Source organism: Pelophylax lessonae (genome assembly GCF_965119305.1).
Source record: "Pelophylax lessonae genome assembly, chromosome: 8".
NCBI classification, from domain to species: domain Eukaryota; kingdom Metazoa; phylum Chordata; class Amphibia; order Anura; family Ranidae; genus Pelophylax; species Pelophylax lessonae.
Window position 1 is genome coordinate 289654038 of NC_138775.1, and position 21653 is coordinate 289675690.

General features: G+C 44.7%; 1 protein-coding gene across 1 annotated transcript; it reads left to right on the forward strand.

Annotated features, from left to right (window-relative positions):
* Positions 1-3245: 3245 nt before the first annotated feature.
* LOC309561154 (uncharacterized protein) lies at positions 3246-20951 on the forward strand. Its single transcript, XM_082264900.1, has 5 exons — positions 3246-3343; positions 5658-5719; positions 9593-9741; positions 19355-19443; positions 20891-20951. The coding sequence occupies exons 1-5, from the start codon at positions 3263-3265 to the stop codon at positions 20936-20938; spliced, it is 429 nt and encodes a 142-aa protein (XP_082121026.1). The 5' UTR covers positions 3246-3262; the 3' UTR covers positions 20939-20951.
* Positions 20952-21653: the final 702 nt, after the last annotated feature.

A 21653-nucleotide genomic window follows, 5' to 3' on the forward strand; every position in this document is an offset into this window, starting at 1 on the left:
AAAATTTCCCTATCTATTTGAACATAAGAATGTGATGATGTCTGGTTGAAACAACTATATGTAGCTTTCAATGAATCTACATTTTATGTAATTTTAATAATTCAATAAAGACTATTTGAAAATAAAAAAAATTAAAAATTTCCCAATAAGCGTATATTGATTGGTTTGCACAAATGTTATCACGCCTACAAACATTGGGAAATATTTATTTTTTTACTAGTAATGGTGACCATGAGCGGGATTGTGGTATTGCAGTCAATATCAGTTGGACACGGAGGGGTTTATTTACTAAAGCTAGAGAGGGCAAAATTAGTCACAATTCTGCAGAGAAACCAATCAGCTTCCAGGTTTTATTGCTAAAGCTTATTAAAACAAGTTAAGGTTGGAAGCTGATTGGTTTCTCTGCAGAATTGTGACTAATTTTGCCCTCTCTAGCTTTAGTAAACAAACCCCAAACTGACACTTTTGACATTTTTTTTGGTACCAGTGACACCAATATAGTGATCAGTTTATTGCATTAGGGTGGCAACCCCATAGCACAGTTACACATGCGTGTATATCATCACAGCAGCGGACGGTGTTAATAGTTTTTATTTATTTATTTTAGTTTCGTTTTTTTTGATTATTTTTTACAATATTATTTTTTATTATTTGTTTACATTTTTTTTTTTTTAACAATTTTATTTGGTGAACTAAACAGACCCCTGATGTCTCACTTTTGAGACAGAGAAAGGGACTGAGAACAGAGCTGAGCGGCTTCCTGTTCATTCACAAACTGCAGCATAGTAATAGTTTACTATGCTTCGGTTAAGAATGAACACAGAAGTGAACGGTACAGATCACTCACTGTGTTCGTTCAGAAAAGGAAGAGGCCAATAAATGAAATATTTACCTGCTTCTTCCCTTGCTCTCCATCCTGAAACATCCCCCACAGCAGCTGGCGGGAGAGGAGAGATGCGGGCAACACTGCAGGGGGGAAGACAGGGGGCGCCAGGAAGCAGGGGGAAATCGGCACTGCATCCTGTGTGCATGCCTATGCCCTGGTCACTGTACTAATGACACTGGCTGGGGAGGGGTTAACATCAGAGGCGATCAAAGGGTTAAATTTGTTCCCAGGGAGGGCTTTTCCACTGTGTAAGGGGTGCTTTTACTAGGGGAAGGCATGGATCCATGTCCCTGCTTTGCAGGAACACAGGATCCATGCCTTCCCTCCTGTCAGAACGACTATCTGACTTGTTTACATAGGCAGATGGCCATTCTACCCCTCTGCAGGATGATTGGCGGGTGCTGGTGAACATCGAGTCCAGGGTTCCCTGCAGATCAGCTCCCACTGTATATAATAAAAAAGGGAGCAGGTCACTGGTGAATCGCTGCACACCCCAGACCTGGAAGTGTCGGATCACCTACCAGGTACATGATCCGGCGCAGCAGTGCCGCCTTGCCGCTGTATAAATTATACGGACAGCAAGTGGTTAAAAGGCCTGGTTCTGCTAAGGTCAACTTCACCACTTGTAGTTACACGCAGTAAAAGACATGTTTTAGGATATGAATTGGGTCATTGGCAGGATTACCAAGTTAAAATAAAGAAAAAATAACAATTAAAAAAGAAAACTAATGTAGCCACCACTTCTAAGAACAAGTAATGTGCAATGCTAACTTTTGTTTGTTCTTGGGCTTAGATAAATTTTAGGTTAAATCTGCCTAAATGTTGCCTCTCCTTGTTCCTCCAGCACCCACAACTACAGCACCAACTACAACTGCAGCACCTACAACTACAGCACCAACTACAAATGCAACACCCACAACTACAGCACCAACTACAACTGCAGCACCCACAACTACAACTGCAGCACCTACAACTACAGCCCCAACTACAACTGCAGCATCCACAACTGCAGCACCTACAACTACAGCCCCAACTACAACTGCAGCATCCACAACTGCAGCACCAACTACAACTGCAGCACCTACAACTACAGCCCCAACTACAACTGAAGCACCCACAATTACAGCACCAACTACAACTGCAACACCCACAACTACAGCACCAACTATAACTGCAACACCCACAACTACAACTGCAGCATCCAAAACTGCAGAACCTACAACTACAGCACCAACTACAACTGCAGCATCCACAACTGCAGCACCTACAACTACAGCCCCAACTACAACTGCAGCACCAACTACAACTGCAGCACCTACAACTACAGCCCCAACTACAACTGCAGCACCAACTACAACTGCAGCACCTACAACTACAGCCCCAACTACAACTGCAGCATCCACAACTGCAGCACCTACAACTACAGCCCCAACTACAACTGAAGAACCCCCAACTACAACTGTCCCACCTACAACTACAGAAGTACCAACTAAAACTTCCCCATCTACAACTACAGAAGTACCAACTACAACTGCCCCACCTACAACTACAGAAGTACCAACTACAACTGCCCCACCTACATCTACAGAAGTACCAACTACAACTGCCCCACCTACAACTACAGAAGTACCAACTACAACTGTCCCACCTACAACTACTAAAGTACCTACTACAACTTCAATATTACCAACTACAGCTGTCCCCGCTATAACAACAGCAGAAGTATCACCTACAACTACAGTAGTACCAACTACATCTGCCCCACCTACAACTACAGTAGTACCAATTATAACTGTTGTACCTACAACTTCCGAAGTACCTATTACAACTGCACCATCTACTACTACAGTAGTACCAGCTGCAACTTCTCCACCTACAACTACAGAGGTACCAACTAACACTGCTCTACCTACAACTACAGAAATATCAACTACAACTGTCCCACCTACAACTACAGAAATACCAACTACAACTGCCCCATCTACAACTACAGAAGAACCAACTACAACTGCCCCATCTACAACTACAGAAATACCAACTACAACTGTCCCACCTACAACTACAGAAGTACCAACTACAACTGTCCCACCTACAACTACAGAAGTACCAACTACAACTGTCCCACCTACAACTACAGAAGAACCAACTACAACTGTCTCATCCACAACTACAGAAGAACCAACTACAACTGCCCCAACTACAACTACAGAAGAACGGACTACAACTGTCCCACCTACAACTGTAGCAGTACCAACTACAACTGCACCAATCACATCGACAGCTGAAATGATCACAACTACAATACCAACAACGATAACAGCAGTTAAGCCCACCATCACTAAACAGAAAACTGTTAGTTATTTCTTTATCATAAGAATGAATATGCCATTCACAGAGGATTATAGGGATTCTTCATCTACAAAATACATGGAACTTAGTGAAAAGATTAGGATTTATGTGAGTATAAAAATTATTATTGGCCTAAATATTGTTAGTTAGTTAGTTTCTTGATGTTCATGAATTTACCCTTGTAGACAGTATAATGGGAAACTATAATGGCATTCAGTCATTTCTGTACAGCAGACCTCCAGTAAGTTGTCGCTGCAACTCTCACCGTATCTCTGTTGCTGTCTCCTCCAGACTCTATAATTTCCATCCAACATGGCCAGCATCATTCAACACATATTCACCGATACAGGCTTATTTACTGTTTGTTGCAGGGTTGTAGATCATTTTTGTTTGCTGGGAAGGGCCTGATTCCTCCTTCTAGAGCAAACTAATTTGGATGCTTCTATGGGCACCATGGTGTGATTGCACTGTGGGAGGGCACAGACCTTATTTAAAATATATATATATATATATTTACTGTGCTACAAACAACAGGGGCCAGGTATATGTAATACATAGGTCAGTAGACAGAGTACAACAAAAACCTCCCTCCCCATGCCAAAATCCCACCAATGCAGATCACCCCCCCCCCCCCCAGTAGAGATCTTCCTCCCCCAGTACAGCTCCTGCCCCAGTACAGCTCCCCTTTAGTATAGATATTCCTGCAGTACACATCTCCCCCAAAGTGAAGATCTTACTCCCAGTACCCCCTACAGTATAAATCCCCTCCATTTCAGCTCCCCCCACTGCAGTAGAGATCTCCCCACAGTACAGAGCTCTCTCCAATACAGACCCCCCCCTCCCACCTTTCAGTACAGCTCTCCCCTCCATTACAGCTCCTCCACTTCAGTACAGATTTCTCTTCCACCCCCCCCCCCCAGTATAGATCTCCCCCTAGTACAGATATCTCTCCAGTACAAGCCCCTGCAGTACAGATATTTCCCCAGTACAGATCCCCCTCTCGGTATAGTTCCCCCCCCCCCCCTTCTACCAGTACAGGCCTTCACCCTGACCCAAGTACAGGTCCCTCTCACAAGTACAGATCTCCCCCAGTACAGATCTCCCCTCCAGTACAGATCTCTCCTCCAGTACATATCTCTCCTCCAGTACAAGTCTCTTCCAATCACAAATCTATTAATATAGAATGGATAACTTAAGTACAGTTTCTCCCCCAGTATAGCTCCCTCCCCACCAGTAAAGCTCCCTCTAGTACAGATCTCAACCACCCATCAGTAAAGATTCCCCAGTACAGATCCCCCCCCCCTCCAGTATAGATCTCTCCCTTACCAATACAGCTCCCCCCATTAAGATTCCACTCAGTACAGATCTCTCCCCCACCAGTAAGGCTCCCCCACCACCAGTACAGTTCCTTCTGGTACAGATCTCTCCCCAACAGTAAAACTCCCCACTTCAAATCCCCCCCCCCCATCATAATCTCCCTCCAACTAGTACAGGTCCCCACAGTACAAACCCCGCTACACACACACACAAACACACACTAATACCACCAATACAGCTCACCCTAGTACAGATCTTTTCCACACCAGTACAACTACCCCCACTACAAACACCACTCCCCCCCCCCCCCCATAATATTCTACCTCCAACCAGTACAGCTCCCCACAGTACAGATCCCCCCCCCCTCCCCAGACTGTCAACAGTTGCTGCAGTGCCACAGATTCTTTGGCGAGGGGGGGGGGGATTACACACCACGCATACACATAGCTGAATAAATGATTTAGGAGACAGACATACCTCTCTGTCTCTCCTAGCAGTATTTATACCCGTCTAGATTTTCAGTTAGACAGAGGCAGCCAACAAGCGTGCAGGCCTTGCTGCATCTACAGGTGTGCTGCAAACCGATGTTATAAAAGTATCTTTGGGGGAAAAAATGCTTGTATACAAATAATAATAAAAAAAAAAAAAATAGAGAAATCATCTTATAAAGGTGTAAACTCTAAAAAATGAAATGAAATAAAAGAAACCCTCTAATTTCCTTAAAAAGGAAATCATCACAATCATGTCATAGGGAGAGATGTGGGCAGACTCCTGATTATACTAACTTAGTTATTTAGCTGTCATGGTAATCCATTTGCTTCCTTTCTTTCCCTACTCAACTCAAAAGTTGTTATTTCTGCCTGTACTGATGTTGGAGATTTTCTCTCACTTACTGTCTGGTGAAACAGTTGTTAGCAGGACAAGAAGTGAGGGGAAATCTCCCTATCACCTGGGATAGCAGTAAGACCTGACAGTGGTTTTAATCCTTCTATACATTTTGCTGGACTTACACTATTCCTTTAAAAAAAGTTTACTTCTGAATACTAGGTTGTACAATTTTGACATTAGAAATCACTATAAGTAATTATGTCTATTTTCCTTGCAGGCGTACATTTTCATTTATCAATCGTTGTTGGACTGTATCGGTGTCACTGTACATGGCTTTTGGTAAGTTATTATGTGGGGGAGGGGTGGTGTACAGGGGTTTTGGTAAGGCCTCCCTAACATCCAGCATTTGAATTCCACCAAGACTTACAGTATGTGCATATAAATTATTTTCATATCGATAATAGACTGTCAGCTCCTTTGGTGCAGAGGCAAATAAAAACTATATGAATGTTTTACTTTGTAAAAGTAATTTTAGGGGTTTTCGTTATAACTAAATGTAAAGTGTACATATACAGGTGCATCTCATAAAATTAGAATATCATTAAAAAGGTAACTTATTTCAGTAATTCAATTCAAAAAGTAAAACTGATACATTTTATATGGATGCGTTACACACAGAGTGATAGATTTCAAGCATTTATTTCTTTTAATTTTGATGATTATGGCTTACAGCGAGTGACACCCCAAAATTCAGTATCTGAGAAAAATATTACATAAGACCAATAAAAAAAAAAGATTTTTAATACAGAAATACAGAAATGTTGGCTTAGTGAAAAGTCTGACCATGTACAGTATAATATGCATATATTATATTATTATTATTATTATATAATATACATACTTGGTCGGGGCTCCATTTTGCATGAATTAAGGCATCAATGCGGCGGGGCATGGAGGCGATCAGCCTGTGGCACTGCTGAGGTGTTATGGAAGCCCAGGTTGCTTTGATAGCGGCCTTCAGCTCGTCTGAATTGTTGGGTCTGGTGTCTCTCATCTTCCTCTTAACAATACCCCACAGATTCTCTATGGGGTTTAGTTTAGGAGAGTTTGCTTTCCAATCAAGCATAGTGATCATGTGACCAGGTATTGGTACTTTTGGATTTGTCTATTTCTTTATCATCTATGGATGAGGGGGAGTCACATAATCTTAAGAGAGCTGTTTCGGGTGATCAGAGTGTGGTAGAAATGACTACCCCAATCATCCTGGTGGCAGTTCCGACTCCGATAAAGGTGGTGACCATTAATGTCGCCAGCATGAAATCTGCAAGAGCTCGTGATATTGCCTTATTTTTGCACAGTGAGTTTGATGCTGAGATTTTATTTTTGCAAGGCTTTTTACATGTCAGCTTTGTTTGTATCTTGCCGGAATCTCTCTATGCAAGGGTGTACAGCTGCTTTTTCCAACTGTTATGGGGAAATAGGCTGAACCTGATCAAACTCAATGTAACTTACCTGTCCAGACGGGAGGGTGGCCTAGGAATGGTCAGCCCTATAGTTTTCTTTTCTCTGCTCTTTTTAAAGTACAATCTTGGTAATATGTTAGCAGAGACCCCGCGGGGATGGGTGTGTGTTTTCAATCTTGGTTTAGGCCTTTTCTAGGATGTTGGGAAGATGGCGGGCCAGGGTCTGAAAGTCTGAGTGTCCGACATGGCAAGCTTCCGGCTTATGTTGCCCTGTGTCCGAAAATGCTTTGGCAGTGGCAGGGGACAGTGGAGGGTATCAAGTCCCTCCCCAGGAAACTTGTGGAGAAGAGGGTTTTAGGCTCTGCTTTCAGTGTGTCACTGGCCTTAAGGGTTTGCCAAGACTCCGTAATGAGGGAGGGGTTGCATTTATCCATTTTGGGAAGAATCCCTTTGAAGTTTAGGGATCAAACCTGGCTCGCTTTCCATGGAAGGCTCTATGTGAGAGGGAACCTGAAGCATTGCCCTGTGGATGATCAGGATTGTCCTAGAGCGGAGTGTGTTGGTAAAGTGAAGTCTATGGACCACTTTTTTTTCCCAGTCTCCCTTTAACATAGAGGTGTATAAAAGGGTGGGGAGGTCTCTAGGCATCCCCTTTCTCTATAGCATTAGTAATGCAGAGTGGGTTTACAGGGCATTCCCGACACCCTGGGATTTTGATTTGGATACACTTTTTCTGGTTAGTATAGTTTTTTGTTACTTCACGTGGAATGCATGGTGCCAGATTACCCTGCGGAAGAAAGTCCTCCCTGTCGAGGTGGTGGTGTACGATATTCTGGGTGAGGTTGGGAGGATTTGGGGTCTTGGGAAGGGCAGGGAGCCTCGAGCGGTCTGGATAAGGGTGCGGAGGAATATCAGACCTGCCTTAGGTGAACTGTCCATCTCTGGGTGATGAGCTCTTTTCCTAAACCATTTCTTTCACTCCCTTAGCCTTTGTTGGTTAAGATCTTCTTTTTTGAAGAAGGGCTGCATGCATAATGGGAGTGGTTTTGTTTCTTGACCTCGCAGGTTTTGATGTCTGGTGTGGTAGTGTGAGTCTTATTAAGATTATTTTCCCCGGTAATGACATGTTCATGATGTGAGTTTTGCTTTTGCTGTAAAGCCACTCTTTGTTTGAGAGCAGAATTTGCTATATATTTTTTTCCCTTTTCATGTAAATATGTATATATTTATTTATGTATATTGATTTTATGCTTATTGATTGCAAGACTTTTAATAAAGAAACATTGGGAAGAATTCTCCTTATATTGGTGGTCAGTGGAAATAATTCTCTTTACATTGGTGGTCAGTGGGAAGAATGTCCCTTACATTGGTGGTCAGTGGGAAGAATGTCCCTTACATTGGTGGTCAGTGGGAAGAATGTCCCTTACATTGGTGGTCAGTGGGAAGAATGCTCCTTACATTGGTGGTCAGTGGAAAGAATGCCCCTTACATTGGTGGTCAGTGGGAAGAATGTTCCTTACATTGGAGGTCAGTGGGAAGAATGTCCCTTACATTGGTGGTCAGTGGGAAGAATTCTCCTTACATTGGTGGTCAGTGGGAAGAATGCTCCTTACATTGGAAGTCAGTGGGAAGAATGTCCCTTACATTGGTGGTCAGTGGGAAGAATGTCCCTTACATTGGTGGTCAGTGAGAAGAATGCTCCTTACATTGGTCGTCAGTGGGAAGAATGTTCCTTACATTGGTGGTTAGTGGGAAGAATGTTCCTTACATTGGAGGTCAGTGGGAAGAATGCTCCTTACATTGGTGGTCAGTGGGAAGAATTCTCCTTACATTGGTGGTCAGTGGGAAGAATTCTCCTTACATTGGTGGTCAGTGGGAAGAATTCTCCTTACATTGGGGGTCAGTGGGAAGAATGCTCCTTATGTTGGTGATACAGGGGGAAGAGCTTCCTCTTACGGATAACTAAAAAGATCAGTGGTGTCAGTGTTTTTTTTTTTTTTTATTTGGGTGGAATTTGGGTAGAAATTGCTCCTTGCTCAAGCAAAGTGTAGCAACCTCTGGAGGAACCATATTTGAGAAATGCTGCTTTAAAGGGTATCAATGCATAAGGCCTGTTTGCAGTGGCGGCTGGTGCTCCATGGGCTGGGGGAATATGGACCACACCATATCCCGCCCCCCCCGACCACATAAGCTCCAGCCCGCACTGTCCCCCACCTGCTCCAGCCCGCACTGTCCCCCCCGCCCCGGTTGCCGGCTCACTCACCCTGGGCAGGCAGCGGCGCCTTCCCCACTCAGTCTCCTCCCTCCTCCTCCTCCTCTGCTCCTTGGCCAATAGCATGGCTTTTCCTTTCGGATAATCGGGAAACTGGTCTCAGAACCCACCTCCTGATTGGCCAGGAAGAGAATCAGTGTGGCAATAGCGAAAATTCATTGCTTTTCAGTGCTATGCGCCCCGAGCCAACCCATTTGTGAAGCCTATTAGAGACTCTGGCTCTAAACACGTGCTTAAAAAAAAAAACCCATTGGAATCCATGCGTCCAGCACCCCGCATGTGGATTAGGGGGCCGGATGCATGGATAGGGGGGCAGCGCCCCTGCACCCCCAATGCACCAGCCGCCACTGCCTGTTTGTCTGTTCACACATCATACATTTTAGTAGGTTTATTGGAAGAGCAATAGGTCTGTGTGAGCGGAAGATCTGACCAGGAAAAGGCAAGCAAGGTTAAAATATTTCTGTGTTTTCTCTACAGGGAAGGTTCCACCATCGCCAACACTTCAGCAGAATTCCCAGCTAACAATTATAGTGACGTAGAAGTACAGAGAATCTTTGATAGGAATGGGCGAGACAATGGCACCCTGGGCGGCATCCCTCTCATTACTGATAACACAACAACTCCAGGTAGGTGAAACCATAAAGGAATAAAGTTTACGAGTAGCAAGATAACAAACTATCATTATACAAATTATGGGGGCGTTACCAGATATCCACGTGTATTAAAGGCTGAGCCCACGGTAAGGCTGGCTTCACCCCTATGTGTTGCAATAATCGCCCATAAAAGTTTTTTTTTTTTTTATTATTTGCCTCCACAATACACACCAATGTACAGCTAATGGTGTGGAGCATGCGGCGCCAGATCACAAAAAAAAAAAAAAATATCTGTGGATAGGTATATCGCAAGCTAAAGCTTAAGTTTAATCCGCTTATATTTTGTCTTCCTGCTTCTTCCAGCACCCTCAACTACAGAAGCACCTATTACGACTACACCACTTACTACAATTGCAGCAGCACCAACTACACCAGCTACAATTACACCAAGTACAACTACAGAAGGAATGACTATATATTCAGCACCACCAAGTACAACTGCACCAGCTACAACAACAATGGTGGCGGCAACTACACCTTCAGCACTGACTTCCACTGTACCAGCTACAACAACAGCGGCGGCAGCAACTATACCTTCAACAATGACTGTCACTGCGCCAGCTACAACAACAGCGGTGCCAGCAACGACACCTTCAGCAATGACTGTCACTGCGCCAGCTACAACAACAGCGGCGGCAGCAACTACACCTTCAGCAATGACTGTCACTGCGCCAGCTACAACAACAGCGGCGCCAGCAACTACACCTTCAGCAATGACTGTCACTGCGCCAGCTACAACAACAGCGGTGCCAGCAACTACACCTTTAGCAATGACTGTCACTGTACCAGCTACAATAACAGCAGCGGCAGCAGCTACACCTTCAGCAATGACTGTCACTGCGCCAGCTACAACAACAGCGGTGCCAGCAACGACACCTTCAGCACTGACTGTCACTTCACCAGCTACAACAACAGCAGCGGCAGCAACTACACCTTCAGCACTGACTGCCACTGTACCAGCTACAACTAGAGCAGCCCTGACAACTGCAACACCCACAAATAAAACTGCACCAGCTACAACTACATCATTACTAACAGATATTGCAACAGCCACTACTACAGAAGCACTAACTGCAACCACTGCAGCAGCAACTACAGCTGCACCAGTTATACCCTCAGCATTAACTACAGCAGACATACCTACAACTGCAGCACTAAGAACTACAACAACATTAATAACAACTGCTGCAGATACAACTTCAACACTGACCACCACTGCAACACCCATAACTTCAGCAGCATCGAGTACAACTGCACCAGCTACAACAACAGCAGCACCAACTACAACTTCAACACTGACTACTATTGCAGCTGCACCAACTACACCAGCTACAATTACACCAAGTGCAACTACAGAAGCAATAACATCAACTGCAGTATCAAAATCTTCAGCACCATCAGGTATAACTGCATCAGCTACAACAACAGCAGCACCAACTACAACTTCAGCACTGACTACTACTGCAGCTGCACCAACTACACCAGCTACAATGACACCAAGTGCAACTACAGAAGCAATAACATCAACTGCAGCATCAAAAACCTCAGCACCACCAGGTTCAACTGCACCAGGTACAACAACAGCAGCACCGACTACAACTTTTACACTGATTACTATTGCAGCTGCACCAACTACACCAGCTACAATGGCACCAAGTGCAACTACAGAAGCAATAACATCAACCGCAGCATCAAAAACCTCAGCACCACCAGGTTCAACTGCACCAGGTACAACAACTCCACCAGCTACAACAGCAGCAGCAGCAACTATACCTTCAACACTGGCTGCCACTGTACCAGCTACAACTAGAGCAGTCCTGACAACTGCAACACCCACAAATAAAACTGCACCAGCTACAACTACATCATTACTAACAACAATTGCAACAGCCACTACTACAGAAGCACTAACTGCAACCACTGCAGCAGCAACTACAGCTGCACCAGCTATAACCTCAACAGCCAGTACTACAGCAGCACCAGCAACAACTGCGGAACCAAGAACTACAGCAGTGGAGAGTACAACTTCAACAACTACAACAACCATTAAGCCCACAATCACCAAACAGAAAACCTATAGTTATTTTTTTATTATAAAAATGGATCTGCCCTTCAGAGTGGAATATAGGAATTCTTCATCCAAACCATACAAGGAACTTAGTGAAAGGATTAGGATATATGTGAGTATAAGAACTGTTCTTATTGGCCTAAATATTATTTAGAGTTTATTGGCATAAATTATTTAAATTTGTTAGATAGTTTAAAGGGAAACTATAAAAGCATTGAGTCATTTTATTTTTTATAAAGCACAGCTCTATTAACTTTATTTTAAACATAAGCTACTTTTTTTTTCACCTTATCACCAGCTCTATACCCAGAGACCCCCCTGTCACTGTACTAATGACACCGACGGGGAAGGGGTTAACATCAGGGGCGATCAGAGGGTTAAATGTGTCCCTAGGGGGTGCTTTATAACTGTGTGGGGGATGCGATTATGGAAGGAACACAGAGACCTGTGTTCCTAAATAGGAGGATTCCTGTGTTCATTGCTGACAGAACAGCAGTCTGACGTGTTTACAACGGCAGACCCCCATTCTGTCTCCACGGGGAGCGATCCCGGGTGCCCAGCGGCAATGGAGGCCACCGGACCCATAGATCAGCTTCCCCTGCGGTTCCCCCACTCACTCGCGGTCCCGCAAAGCGATGTACAGTTATGTAGTTTCGCAGGACAGAGCCGACCTGCCGCAGTATAGTCGTTAAAGTATTTTCATTTCCGTCTGTGCCGATGTTGGAGATTTTTCCTCACTTTCCCTAAAGTGAAACCATTGTGAGCAGGACAGGAAGTGAGGAGAAATCTCCCTATCACCCTGGATAGCAGTATAAACCTGACAGAGGTTCTAATCCTTCATTTACAGAAAGAAAAAAAAAAAACTATTTCGCTGGACTTACATTATAATCAAGTTTTCCAACTTCTGAATTTTAGGCCTTTAAATTTTCACCGTGTCAAATCAATAACCGTAATTATTTATGTTCTCTTTGCAGGCGCTCCTACTCGTTCGTCAAACCTTGTTTGACTGTATTGGTGTCATTGTACATGGCTTCAGGTAAGGTAACCCAATGTTATTATATGGGGGTGTGGGCAGTGTGCAGGGTTCTGTAGAAGGTCCAATGGTGAAACAATAACTATACAGTAGCATCCAATGCAACTGCTCTGGGGCCCGGGGTGGAAGGGGTCCCATTAGGGAGGATGATAAGGCAACTTAAACATAGAAAATCTGTGTGCATGGGGAGACAACACATGATGTCCATCACTATTTTATCATGGATTATAGAGGTTGTGATTCACGCTGCCCTGTACTTCCTGCGACATTTCCATTTGCCCTTTTTTTTTGCGATACGGCACTGCGTTACTTCAGCTGACAATTGCGCATTCATGCAACGCTGTACCCAAATAAAATTTATGTCCCCACAAATAGAGCTTTCTTTTGGTGGTATTTGATCACCTCTGCAATTTTTTTTTTTTGCGCTATAAAGAAAAATATGATACCTATGTAATCATGTGTGTATAAAAACCTTCAATTGTGTCAAATAAAACAGAACAGTGATTTGGAAAGATGCAGAGCGTATCTTTTTGTGTCTGTTCCCTACTGCAGTACTTATTATTTTGGAACCACTAATCCATATGAGGATAGGAGTTGCCTATCTATAAAATTTCCAGAACAAAGAGCGACAATTTTAAAAAAAAAAAACCCAAGTTCTCTTTCGTTCATTGACGGACACAGCTCCTGATCTTCTTCACCATTGGGTTATATTGTCCCCTACAGGAGTAGGACACTAGGCAGAAAAAAAGTCTGGCTACACCTATTGGCAGTCCCACGGGGTATACTCCCTCTCTCTGCTATAGGTACTCAGTTTTTTCTGCCTAGTCAGGAGTACATATCCTCACCAGATGGGGCTGGCCTGTACGGAGTTAAACACTTTGCGAAGTCGCATATGATCAGGTCTCGGTCCGAGTCGCAGCGTTCCTCCTGGCCAACAGCCATCCCCCATTTCGAAGGCGAGGGGTTCTGTCTTGAGAGATGCCTGCATGGTTCCTGGTATGGGGAGTAGCTGTCCCCCCTCTCCCGCTGGAGGGTTTTGGGGTGGACGTGGGCCTCTCCTGGGGACAGTATCAGACCCCTGGGTACCCCTAATTTCCAGCAGGCACCCCCCTTCATCTGCCCCCCCTGTCCTACCCCCCTTCCACTTATGCTGGGGCTGTGTGGGTGGTGTCTGGTCCACCTCCTGGGGTGGGGGCCAGTGGCGGCCGGCTCGTTAGGGGCGCAGGGGCGCCGCCCCCCCCCCCCCCCCATCCATGCGTCCGGCCCCCTAATCTGCATGCAGGGGCGCCGGACGCATGGAGTTCAATGGGGATTTTTTTTTTCATCAACTGATTAGAGCCAGAGGCTCTAATAGGGCGATGCAAAGGGTGGACCCGGGGCACAGAGCAGTGCGCCCCGAGCCCACCCATTCTGTGACAATAGCGAATGAAAATTCGCTATTGTTACACCGATTCTCCTCCTGGCTAATCAGGAAGCGCGTCCGATACGCGCTTTCTGATTGGCTGGAAGGCAAACCCCATGCCATTGGCGGAGGAGGAGGCGGGACTGGAAGAACTGAAGGAGACGCGCCGGGACCGAGCAGAAGAAGCCGTTCAGGGGACTGAGGAGGAGCCGATCGCCGCCTGCTGCTCCAGGTAAGTAAGGGGGCACGCACGCTGATCTCTGCATTGGGGACATGTATACTGGTCACTGCATTGGAGGCACACACGCTGATCTCTGCATTGGGGACATGTATACTGGTCACTGCATTGGGGGCATGTATACTGGTCACTGCATTGGGGGCATGTATACTGGTCACTGCATTGGAGGCACGCACGCTGATCTCTGCATTGGGGACATGTATGCTGGTCACTGCATTGGAGGCACGCACGCTGATCTCTGCATTGGGGACATGTATACTGGTCACTGCATTGGGGGCATGTATACTGGTCACTGCATTGGGGGCATGTATACTGGTCACTGCATTGGGGCATGTATACTGGTCACTGCATTGGAGTTACACACGTTGATCTCTGCATTGGGGACATGTATACTGGTCACTGCATTGGGGGCATGTATACTGGTCACTGCATTGGGGCATGTATACTGGTCACTACATTGGGGGCATGTATGCTGGTCACTGCATTGAATTGGGCACGCACGCTGGTCACTGTATTGGGGGCATGTACGCTGGTCACTGCATTGGCGGCATGTACGCTGATCTCTGCATTGAAGGGGGCATGTATGCTGGTCTCTGCATTGGGGGCATGTACGCTGATCTCTGCATTGAAGGGGGCATGTACGCTGGTCACTGCATTGAAGGGGGCATGTACACTGGTCACTGTGCATTGAAAGGGGGCACGCTGGTCACTGTGCATTGAAAGGGAGCACGCTGGTCACTGTGCATTGAAAGGGGGCACGCTGGTCTCTCTGCATTGAAAGGGGGCACGCTGGTCTCTCTGCATTGAAAGGGGGCACGCTGGTCTCTCTGCATTGAAAGGGGGCACGCTGTTCTTTCTGCAATGAAAGGGGGCACACTATACCTTAATTACTGAAGGCCCCTTTCACACTTTTGCGACCTCAAAGTCACGCAATTTCTTACAGCGTTCTTTGCCGCAAAGCAATGCCTATTACATTTTTCTGTTTGCGCCCCCCCCCCCCCCAAAAAAAATTTTGAGCACCAGCCGCCACTGGTGGGGGCTGGGCATAATGCTTGTGATTGCGCAGGGGGGTGCCCCGGATGATCAGCTATGTGGGTGGGGTTGTACGCAGGACCTTCAGAGCTCATGCGCCGCTGGTGTCAGCGGCTGCATGCAAGGCGAATATCTCCTAAACCATGCAGGTTTAGGAGATATTAATTTTACCTACAGGTAATCCTTATTATAGGCCTTATTATAGGCTTACCTGTAGGTAAAAATAAAAAAAGGCCGAGTATACTACCGCTTTAAAGGCTTACCTATAGGTAAAAGTTATAAAGGTGGGTTTACAACCACTTTAAAAACCAATAGCTGTCAGCTCTGTGCTTCATCCCCATTCAACTAGATGAGTGATTATACACAGGGCTGCTGTTAGAAATCGCGGGGCCCCATACAGACTACCTGGCAGGGCCCCCCAAGAGAATATTAAAGATATATTTAGCTAAAATTACAACAAAATCACTATTATCAGACACAAATATAGCATAACTCGCATAATTCCTGCTAAATCTAAAAAAAAACTGTTAAATAAAAAAAGATGAGATGAGAAAAATATACAGGCTGGGCAGTTGGAGCTCAGTGATCAGAGAGACAGAGAGAGAGAAACAAAGTTACAATTTACAAATAAACTCCTGAGCAGAGATAAGTGCTGGGAGGGGGGGGGCACACAAGGGAGGGGGATTAGTGAGGGACGACTGTCTCTTTCTCAACAGATAAAAGCTGATAGCAGGGAGAGGGACAGATCAGATTCAGGTGCTGGAGGAAGATTTCTGTATTTGTTGTCCATCACTAATCCCCCTCTCTGTGTGGGCCCCCCTGTGTGCTCGGTCCCCCTACAAGAGGGCAGGTGGTCCCCCCCTATCAGCGGCCCTGATCATACAGAAAACAAAATAAAAGGAACACATGGCATAATCCAGTAAAAAAAAAAACTTTTATTCCAAATACCCCCCTACAAAATTGCACATGTAAATCCCCATCAACAGGACTTGCTGGAAGTCCCCCCCCTCCCCTTCTTTCTCCCCCCTCCCTTCCCTTTTCTTCCCGCCAGACCTGGATCTATTGGCATTATTATAGTCCTGGGTATATAGAGAGAGGAATATGTCTGTGTGGGTGGTGGATCTGTATCTGGATGACAGTAAAGTTAAGATTTTTCTGTGTTTTCTCTACAGGGAAGGTTCCACCATCGCCAACACTTCAGCCGTATTCCCAGCTGACGTTCATAGTAACGTAGAAGTACAGAAAATTTTTGATAGGAATGCGCAAGCTAATGGCACTTTGGGGGACATCCCTCTCATTACTGATAACTCAACTCCAGGTAGGTGAAACCGTAGAGGAATAACGTTTCTGAGTAGTAAGATAATAAACTATCGTCATACAAATTATTATTATTATTATAGAGGATTTATATAGCACCAGCAGTTTGTGCAGCTCTTTACATTATGAGGGAAGACAATACAGTTACTATACAATTCAATACAGGAGGAACTAGAAGGCCTCGCTCATTAGAGCTTACAATCTAAAAGGGAGGGTCAAGTGAAACAAAAACCGTGAGGCATGGGTTGATGGAGAAAATGGAGGTAGAGTTGTTAGGTGTGGGTAGGATAGGCTTCTCTGAAGAGGAGGGTTGTCAGGGAACGTCTAAAAGCTAATAGAGTAGGAGATAATCAGAGTAAGGAGTTCCATAGGATTGGAGAGGCTCTGGTAAAGTCCTGGAGGTGAGCATGGGAGGAGGTGACGAGGGAGGTAGAGAGCAGGAAGTTTTGAGAGGAACGAAGAGAGCGATTAGGTTGGTGTTTTGAGACTAGGCTGGTGATGTAGTTGGGGGCTAAGCTGTGGATGGCTTTGTAAGATGTTGTTAGTATTTTGATTTTAATTCGTTGGGTGAAGCCAGTGGAGGGATTGACAGAGCGGAATAGTGGACACTGAGCGATTGGTAAGGTGGATGAGTCTGGCCGCAGCATTCATGATGGATTGAAGGGGGGGTAGCCTATGTAGAGGTAAGCCAATGAGGAGGGTGTTGCAGTAGTCGAGGTGCGAGATGACCAGGGAGTGAACTAGGAGCTTTGTTGTGTCATTGGTTAGAAAGGGACGTATTTTGGAGATGTTGCGGATGTTGAGGTTGCAAGATTTGGACAGGGATTGGATGTGGGGCTTAAAGGAGAGTTCAGAGTCCCCGCTGAGCAGGCGGATGACAGGTCCAGTGAGCAGAGACGGACCTGTCAGAGTCCCACTCTCCTCTATGGGGAGACTGGATGAAAACGGACAGCCTGTCTGTTTTCATCCGAGCCGCTGAACGGACAGTGAATGTATCGCCATCCGTCTCTTTTAGGCGGATCTTGTCAGCATCTCCGCTGACATCCGCCTCTCTATAAAGGATAATGGGTGGCCCGATCAGGTCCGCCAGAAAAACGGACTGGCGGAACTGATCGGTCCGATCGTGTGAAAGGGGCCATAGGGAGATACAAAGTATCATTGTTTATAAATATTGATTAGACAGAAGATAGAGAAATACAAAGTAAGATTGTTTATGAACATTGTTCAGTCAGGAGACAGAAAGGTACAACTTAACATTGTTTATAAGCATTGTTCAGACAGGAGATAGAGAGATACAAGAAACATTGTTTATAAACATTGTTTAGTCAGGAGATAGAGAAATACAAGTAACATTGTTTATAAACATTGATCAGACAGGAGATAGAGATATACAAGTAACATTGTTTATAAACATTGATCAGACAGAAGAGAGAGGAATACAAAGTAACTTTGCTTATAAACATTGATCAGACAGAAGAGAGAGAGAGATATAAAGTAACTTTGTTTATAAACATTGATCAGACAGAAGAGAGAGAGAGATATAAAGTAACTTTGTTTATAAACATTGATCAGACAGGAGATAGAGAGATACAAGTAACATTGTTTATAAACATTGATCAGCTGGGAGATAGAGAGATACAAGTAACATTGTTTATAAACATTGATCAGACAGGAGATAGAGAGATACAAAGTAACATTGTTTATAAACATTGATCAGATAGGAGATAGATACAAGGTAACATTGTTTAAAAACATTGTCCAGACTAGAGATAGAGAGATCAAAAAGTAACATTGGTTATAAACACTGATCAGACAGGAAAGAGAGAGAGATACAAAGTAACATTGATTGTAAACCATGTTCAGACAGGAGATAGATACAAAATAACATTGTTTAAAAACCTTGTTCAGACTGGAGATAGAGAGATAAAAAAGTAACATTGTTTATAAACATTGATCAGACATGAGATAGAGAGATACAAAGTAACATTGTTTATAAACATTGTTCAGACAGGAGAGAGAGATACAAAGTAACATTGTTTAAAAACATTGATCAGACAGGGGAGAGAGAGATACAAAATAAAAATGTTCATAAACACAGTGGCATTTCACCCTGGTGCAGGTGGAAGGCACAGGCGCATTGTCCAGCCTCTCTGCTGGCAGCCTGTAAAACTCTGTGAAAGGATGAAAGCTGCTGCGACTGGATGGAGCCGGATAGTGCACCGAGCAGTAACTACATTTAGGGCAGCATGCCCTGAGGAACAAACCCTTATAGCACCATCCAGCTCCATCCAGCTGTAGCAGCTTTCAGCCTCTCCTAGAGTTTAACAGTCTGCCGGCAGCAAGGCTGGACGGTTGCCTTCCACCAACACCTATATGCCGGGATCTCATGCACATTGGCTAAATGGCCTATCAGCCAAGACACAGAGTCAGCAGGAGAAGGTAGAGGAGAAGATGAAGCGATAATTGCTGAATAATTGTTATTGTTTCCCTTTACAGGTGTGGACGGCACAATCCCGGGCTATGCCATCGCCATTCTTGTCATCATAAGTGTAGTAGTGGTTACTATTGTTCTTCTCGCCTATTTTGTAAGTAGCTATTGATTATATGAAGGTGAAATATTGGAAAACCAAATACACCGATAACACTACAAGCATGATCTCCTTTCTGATGCACTGCTAGAATATTAACCACTTGCCAACCAGCCACCATAGTTATACTGCGGCAGGTCAGCTCTGTTATGCAAAACATCATACATGTGCGTTGCTTCTTGTAGCAGTTAGTGTGGGTGGGAGCATGCTGCCGGAGGTGAGTGCATGCGCCGATTGGCTAGAGGGGGAGCCAATCAGCAGGTCTGGTGGCCACAATGTCCGCCAGGCACCCGCAATCGCTTCCCATGGAGACAGAACGGCGGTCTGCGGTTGTAAACACGGCAGACCGCCGTTCTGTCAGTGATGAACACAAGGATCCTGTGTTCCTCCTATTTAAGAACAGAGGTCTCTGTGCTCATCCAGTGAGCCTCCCCCCCCACAGTTAGAAAACACCCCTAGGGACACATTTAACTCTTTGATTGCCCCTGGTGTTAACCCTTTCCCTGCCAGTGTCATTCGTACAATGATCACAGAGCGCCTTTGATCCTTCTATATAGAATCACAGGTCTCTATGGTCATTTCACAAGCCCACCCCCCCCCCACAGTTAGTAAACACTCCCCTTGGCTCACAATTAATCCTTTGATCACCCCTAGGTTAACCCCTTCCCTGCCCGTGTCATTAGTACAGTAACAGTGCACAATATTTAGCACTGATTACTGTAGTAATGTCACTGGTCCCCCCAAAAGTGTCAAAAATGTCAGTTAGGGGTCCGATCTGTCTGCCGCAATGTCGTAGTCCCACTAAAAACCACTGATTGCCGCCATTACTAGTAAAAAAAATAAATATAAAATTACATAAATCTTTCTCGGAGTTTGTAGAAGCGATAACTTTTGCGCAAACCAATCAAAATACGCTTATTGGGATTTTTTTTACCAAAAATATGTAGCAGAATACAAATTAGCCTAAAAGGATAAAGTTAGATTTTTCCAATTTTCTTCTTTTTTTTTTTTTATTATTGGGAATGTTTTATAGCAGAAAGTAAAAAATATAGTGTTTTTTTTTTTCAGAATTGCCGTTTTTATTTTTTTTGTTTTTGTTTTTGTTTATAGCACAAAAAATAAAAATTGCAGAGGTGATCAAATACCACCAAAAGAAAGCTCTGTTTGTGGGGAAAAAAGGACATTGATTTTATTTGGGTACAGCGTCGCACGACCGCGCAATTGTCTGTTCAAATAACGCAGTGCCAAATCACAAAAAATGGCCTGGTCATTAAGGGGGCAAATCTTCCCGGTCCAGAAGTGGTTAAACAAGCAATTAACCCTTGCAGTGCAGGCACAGTCCCACTGCAAAATATTATTTTTTAGCTGCTCAGTTAGACTTTCAAAACATTTGGAAAATGTTTACTGTTATATTAGATGGATGATGGGTGTGTTCTTTCTCCAGGTGGCATACACCAGATCCTTCTCATACTCATTTAACACCGGATTCTGAGCCCTCCATTGGGGTGAGTACGAACATTTAAAGTTTTCAGATTCGATCCCTCTGTCAATAGCGTGGCAATAGAATAAAATCTGAGGAATGTGAAAAAAAAACCCAGAAACTCCGCTTGCCAGTTTAGGTCACAACCCCCTTTTCCTAAGCCATTTGGTGTCTGATGGGCCTTTAGGGGTTCTAAAAGATGGGAAATTTAAGAGGGCTTCCTAATCATGTGATCACAGTGATTGGCTGTCACAGTAGTCACATGATCTGGAAGCCCTCCCACCGGCTCCCCATTGGTAAAGGGTTTCCTGGAAGCTGTCGGTGACAGCTCGGTCACTGTGCTGGGAGCACACAATGAGCATGCTCGCAGCACAGAACACTGTCAATATTTCCAGTGATATTTTTGCTCAGTTTTGGCACTCTACCCAAAAAAGAAAATATCTGCAGTTGAGTTTTAATAAACTCCCAACCGGAGGAGCTACAGTTCATTGAGGGAACCATGAATGCCAGCATGTACTGTGACATACTGAAGCAGAGCATGATCCCCTCCCTTCGGAGACTGGGCCGCAGGATCCTCATCTACTTTGATGTGATTTGGATCCAACATTACAGAAAGTTTACCCAGACATTCTTTGGACTATACAAGATTGTTTCCCCTGCACATTGGGACATTTTAGGCACTTTTATGTTTGAGCATACAAATGAAAAAATGTTTATAAACAATTAT

Excerpts from the sequence above, each read along its gene's own strand:
- LOC309561154 (XM_082264900.1), top strand. The coding sequence starts at position 3,263 with ATGAATATGCCATTCACAGAGGATTATAGGGATTCTTCATCTACAAAA. Across the intron at positions 5,720-9,592 it reads GTCACTGTACATGGCTTTTG|GGAAGGTTCCACCATCGCCA; the intron begins GTAAGTTATTAT and ends TTTTCTCTACAG. Across the intron at positions 9,742-19,354 it reads TGATAACACAACAACTCCAG|GTGTGGACGGCACAATCCCG; the intron begins GTAGGTGAAACC and ends TTCCCTTTACAG.